At 65.9% G+C, this 5,000-nt stretch overlaps 1 protein-coding gene across 7 annotated transcripts in view; it reads right to left on the reverse strand.

Annotated features, from left to right (window-relative positions):
* Positions 1-57: 57 nt before the first annotated feature.
* Positions 58-5,000, reverse strand: part of Gpsm1 (G protein signaling modulator 1) — a 20,464-nt gene continuing 15,521 nt past the window's right edge. For 4 of the 7 annotated variants that reach the window (XM_048813333.1, XM_048813332.1, XM_048813331.1 and 1 more), the window contains 4 exons: positions 3,519-3,675; positions 2,771-2,979; positions 1,829-2,107; positions 58-1,410 (listed from right to left, as the gene is read on the reverse strand). In XM_048813333.1, the coding sequence (XP_048669290.1) occupies positions 1,204-1,410; positions 1,829-2,107; positions 2,771-2,979; positions 3,519-3,675 (852 nt within the window). In that variant the 3' untranslated portion in view covers positions 58-1,203. The remainder of the gene's footprint in view (positions 1,411-1,828; positions 2,108-2,770; positions 2,980-3,518; positions 3,676-5,000) is intronic. The other 3 variants (XM_048813334.1, XM_015505835.2, XM_048813335.1) reach the window with 1 other exon arrangement.

Raw genomic sequence — 5,000 nt, forward strand, 5'->3', positions numbered from 1 at the left:
GGGGGGGGGGGACGTACCTCTCGGGCTGGAAAGGACCCGCTGACAACACAGCAGAAGTGTGAGCAATAAATACACACGTACATTCAAGTATGAGGGCTCATCCCCAGAGGCCCGCCTCAGAGTGGTCCCCCGCTGAGCCCAGGGTCAGCCCTCCAGCTGGTCCCCTGCCTAGTGCCCAGGCTGTAACATGGGTGGGCACAGGCCCTCCCCAGGCTTGGGGAGGCATCTGGGAGGGCTGCTGCCTTCCCTGGTGTCTGTGAAGGTCACAGGCAGCCCCCGGACTGGTTCAGAAGGGCTGCCCACAGGTGGCGGCCGAGGCCTGTCCAGCAGGGGTTCCATCAGCGCCTGCCCTGGTCTGGGGGTTGGGGGGTTGGTACCCTGTGAGCCAACTCCAATGTGTGGTGGGCTTTTCTCCCCGGGAAGGGGCTGCGTCATCACCCCCAGATGGCGAGGTGAGGGTGCCGTCGCCCACTGAGCTTGGTGCCACCCTAGGCCCAGGCCCCGTCTGTGTTGCTGGCCCGGGGCTCTAAGGCTTGGGGTTTGGGAATGGGTGTTCCTGCCCACCCTTCCCTCTGCTGTGGAGCCAAGGCTGAGCCCTTGGATCCCTGTGGGCTCAGGGCCGCCTGCCAGGGCCAGGGACTATGGGTGGCCCTGGACTGGGCTCTCTGTGACTGCCAACCACAAGGTTATAAGGGGAGACAGGCCCCAGGAAAGGGGTCCTGCCCTGGGGAGTGTTGTCCCCTGCATGGCTACCCCAGGACCAGCTGGGGGACAGAACATGCCTGTGTCCTGACAGCCCCCAGAGAAGACCCCTCTGGGGGCTTGGGAGATGGCCAACTTCACATTTGGCAGGGCTGGACAGTGCCCTGGAGGGGAGGGTCAAGAAGCACCAGGTCTGGGGGCGACATGCTGAAGGCCCAGCCTGGGCAGAGGCAGAGCCAGACCTGCAGGAAGCCAAGGACCGTGGACAGAGGCATGCACCACCCACATGGCACCTCTGGTCTGCGCCTGCTGCCCTGGGGAGGGGTGTGCCGTGGGCGTGTGCCCATGTCAGCTCAGTGGAAAGGGCTGGGGGCTCAGAGCTGGTTCTCAGCCATGGCTTTGGGAGGATCCAGCATCTTGGGGGCCATGGCCGTTGTGGACAGTCGTGAGCTCCCAGCGTGCAGGAGCAGGTGCCCGCAGGTCTGGCTGTGGCAGGCAGCCTTAGCTGGCCCCAGGTTGGCACTGCTGCCGGGGCTCAGGTGGCCCACTGGGCTCCTGCTCTGGGCTCCCAGCGAGGTCCACGCGCTGTTCGTCCATCCGCTTGGCCTGGACCCTCTGGATGAGGCTGAAGAAGTCCTCGTCTGGCATGGTGGGACCTCGGGGCAGCACATCAGGTGGCGGGCAGCGCTGGTCATCGATCCTGGAGGACTGGACAGACACACATGCAGGTTGGTGGTCTTGCCCTCCCCAGGCCCTGGGAGGGGGGCCTGTCCCAACACCCCGAGGTCGGCAGACTTGCCAAAGTCAGAGGCAGTAGGCACTGGCTCAGAGGCCATCTCAGGCCTCCATGTCCACCTGGGAAATTAGCTGAGGGCTTGCCTGGCTCTGGGGTTGTGCTGGGATCGCTGATGTGGACGAGTCTCCTGGGGCTGTGGGCCCCGAGCCTGGGGCTGGCCTGCCCAGCAAAGCAGGCTGAACAATACTTGGGGCTTGGAGTGACCAGGCCCAGGAGACAGCTGCTAGGCGACCCCAAGGCCTGCACCCAAGACTTCCTGACCCCCAGGGACTGACCATGGTGTGGCATCCCTCAGCACTGCCCTGGAACCTGGGTTAGCCCTGGACTGACCCCAGAGGGCCTGTGGGGTGGGGTTCCAGGGCCTGCAGCATGGCGCTCCTTCAGGATCCCCCTGGGGGTGGGTGACTGGCCCCATGGGCCCCACCCGCCCTGGCATGGAGAATGGTCGGCTGGAGGGGCATCTGAGCTTCTCTGCAGGGTCTGGAGAAGAAGGGACGGGAGCCGGCGGAGCCGCTGGAGCATGCATGCGAGAGGGTGGGGGGCTCTGGGCTTCCGAGGAGGGGCTGGCTTGGAGGCGGCTCCTGGCCCACAGCCATGGTGGTGTCCCCTCTGTGGGAATGGACATCAGATCTGGAAACCTGCCGGCCAGGTGCGGGGGCGGCACATCTGTTGCCCCACCCCTGGCCATTTTCCAGAGTCTTTCTGACCTGGAGACCCCAAAACCCCAACCACTGTGCCAGGCCCAGCCAAAGGGCAGGGGCCGAAGGGCAGGTAGACACACGGGTGAGCCTCCCGCTCACAGCCGTGTCCTGCCATCTCCGTGCTGGTGAGGCGGCCCACCCGGCCCATCCCGGGACTCGGCGCTGACCTCGATGTCCACTGTGTGGTCCTGTCTAGCCCATCCCTGCTTGCATCCCACAGCTGGCCAGCAGCTGCAGGGGGGGCCCTTCATTTCCTCCACCCAGAGGTGGAGCTGAGGGGAGCCCTGAGGCCACATCCTGAGGCGCCTGGCAGTGCCCTGTCCGAGCCTGAGCCTGAGGGTGTCCCAGGCTGCTCTTCCCAGGGACTGTCGTCCCCCTGCATGTGGAGGCTCCCAAGAAGGTGGGGTCCAGGGCAGAGCACTCTGGGCACCCAGTGGCACTGGCGACGCAGCCTGCTCACCAGCCTGTGGCTCCCTCCCCTGGAGGGACCCCTCAGGGCTTGAGACAGGGGCCAGCCCACTGCAGGCCCCTAGGTGCAGAAGCCCTGACCCGGCTCTGGGCTGTGGCCCACCTGGTACTTGATGAGCATGTTGAAGAACTCGTCTCCCGGCTCCTGGGGGTCTCCGTCGCCACGGAGGTGCCCCACGTTGTTGTGGGTTATGCGCAGCCCAGGCAGGCTGCCCACACTGGCCCGCTGATCGTCCAGCCGGCGACTCTGAGAGCTGGCGATGAGGTCGAAGAACTCCTCCGTTTGGGGGGAGGCTGTCATCGAGGGCTGGGCTGCAAGGGGCAGAGGGTAAGGCCTGGGTGGGGGGTGGCAGCAGGGCCCGGTGCTGAGGCTGGGGCCCACTGCAGGGCCAGGCCTGACACTGGGGCTGGGGCTAGCAGGGGGCTCGGACCTCTGAGCCCAGCCGGCCTCCAGTGCCTGCCCTGGGGACAGGGCCCAGGGGCTTCTGCTGGCTCACCCTGCTGCAGCTGCACCCGCCTCCAGGGCCTTCTAGGAGGTGACAGGAGAAAGCCTGGCCTCCCGCGCACTGCGAGGCTGCTGCTGCACCCTGACATGGCGCGCTCCAGAAGGGTGGGGTAATTACACGCTTCCTAGGATGCAGCTCTGGGGGCAAGTGCAGGGGGCGGGGGGAGCGCTCTGTGACTAAAGGGCATTTTGCAGCTGGCCTGTCCCACCCTTTAGGGCAAAGCACTTGGGCACTTTCTGGTCAGCACTGGGTCTGGCTGGAGACCCTGGCTGGCCTGGCAGCAGGTGCGTGGCTTAGGGAACACCCGCATGTAGGAAGGATAGAGGCCCAGGCACCTACACTCACCAACCCTCTCCTCCAGGGTGGGGGCAGCCGTGGCCTCTGCGGCCCCCGCCTGGCCCTCCTCCAGGGGACAGCGCTGGTCCTCCATGCGGCTGCTCTGGAACTTGCTCAGCAGGTCAAAGAAGCACTCCTCTTCCGACGACGAGGCCCGTGGGATGCTCTGGAGGGGCGCGGGGTCAGGGCAGCCCGGCCAGCCTGCCTGCCCTGCCTGCCACCCCACTTCTCTCCTCCTGTGGCGGCCACCCCAGGCCAGGCCCCCGTCATCTGCCCCACACGTCCTGCCCCTGCCCGTGCCCTGCCAGCCTCGGGCTGGGATGCTCCCATCTAACCCAGTTCACAGCTCCCACCTCCTGAAGGCCTCCCCACGCCCCACCCACGCTCCACCTGTGTCTGGCCCCCAGCATAGCACTCTCCAGTGTCTGTCGGATGAATGGACAGGCAGATGTGTGACCTGGCCATGACAGGCCGGGAGTTGACATGGCCACTAGACACATACTTCCAGTGGCAACCTGGCAATGATGGTTGATGGGGCCTGTCCTGGGCCCTGGGTGCCACAGAGGGTGGGGAGGTCCCAGGGCCTGCCACCTGTGGTAGGGAGGGCCAGTGGGAGCTCCTACACCCGCGGCCCGGCCCACCAGCCTCAGGGGATCTTCTTGGGCTGTAGGAGCCTGAACAGGAGGACTCAGGTCTGCCAAGATGTGGGCTGCTGAGTGCCAGACACAGCCAGAGCAGCCTCGAGGCAGGAGGCTGAGGCACAGAGGGGCTGTATGACATGTCCAAGGCTCCCCGTAGCAAGAGCAGAGCTGGAATTGGATACAGCAGCCCTGTGGACGGCCCTGTCTCAGGACTGGGGTCAGGAGTCCAAAGGCAGAGGGGACCCTGCTGAGGGAGCCATGGGAACGGGGCAGTCCTACTAGCATGAAGGAAGAGCCCCACCTGTCTCCGGGCCTCAGGTTGACCCCCACCCCTTCACCCGACCTCTTGCCCGGCCCTGGGCTTTGTCCTCCCTTAGGCCTGAGCCCCTCCCCTGCCGAGCCAGGAGGGAAGGGAGAGTGGGTATGCAGGAGCTTAGGTGGCAGACCGCAGGCATGCCTGGGGCTCAAGGAGCCTGCCGGCCCAGGCAGATGGAGGTGGTGTGGACCAGGGCCTGCCTGACCGCTGGGCGTCGGGGGTGCTACACAGGTGCCTCCCCAGGAGGTGGGCTCCTGACCCAGAAGCACAGCCTGGGCTCCACGCCTGCTGCAGGGGCTCTGGAGGGACAAGGCCCCTCACGCCTCAGGAGCATGAGAGGCCCACACGAGAGTCCCACAACTCCTTCCATCAACCGTCCATTCCTCCTGAGCTGGCTGCCCCCAAAGACCAACGACAAACAGACAAACAAGGACCCCAAGGCCTGCACCCAAGACTTCCTGACCCCCAGGGACTGACCATGGTGTGGCATCCCTCAGCACTGCCCTGGAACCTGGGTTAGCCCTGGACTGACCC

The sequence above is a fragment of the Marmota marmota genome, unplaced genomic scaffold (assembly GCF_001458135.2).
Source record: "Marmota marmota marmota unplaced genomic scaffold, marMar, whole genome shotgun sequence".
Taxonomy (NCBI): domain Eukaryota; kingdom Metazoa; phylum Chordata; class Mammalia; order Rodentia; family Sciuridae; genus Marmota; species Marmota marmota.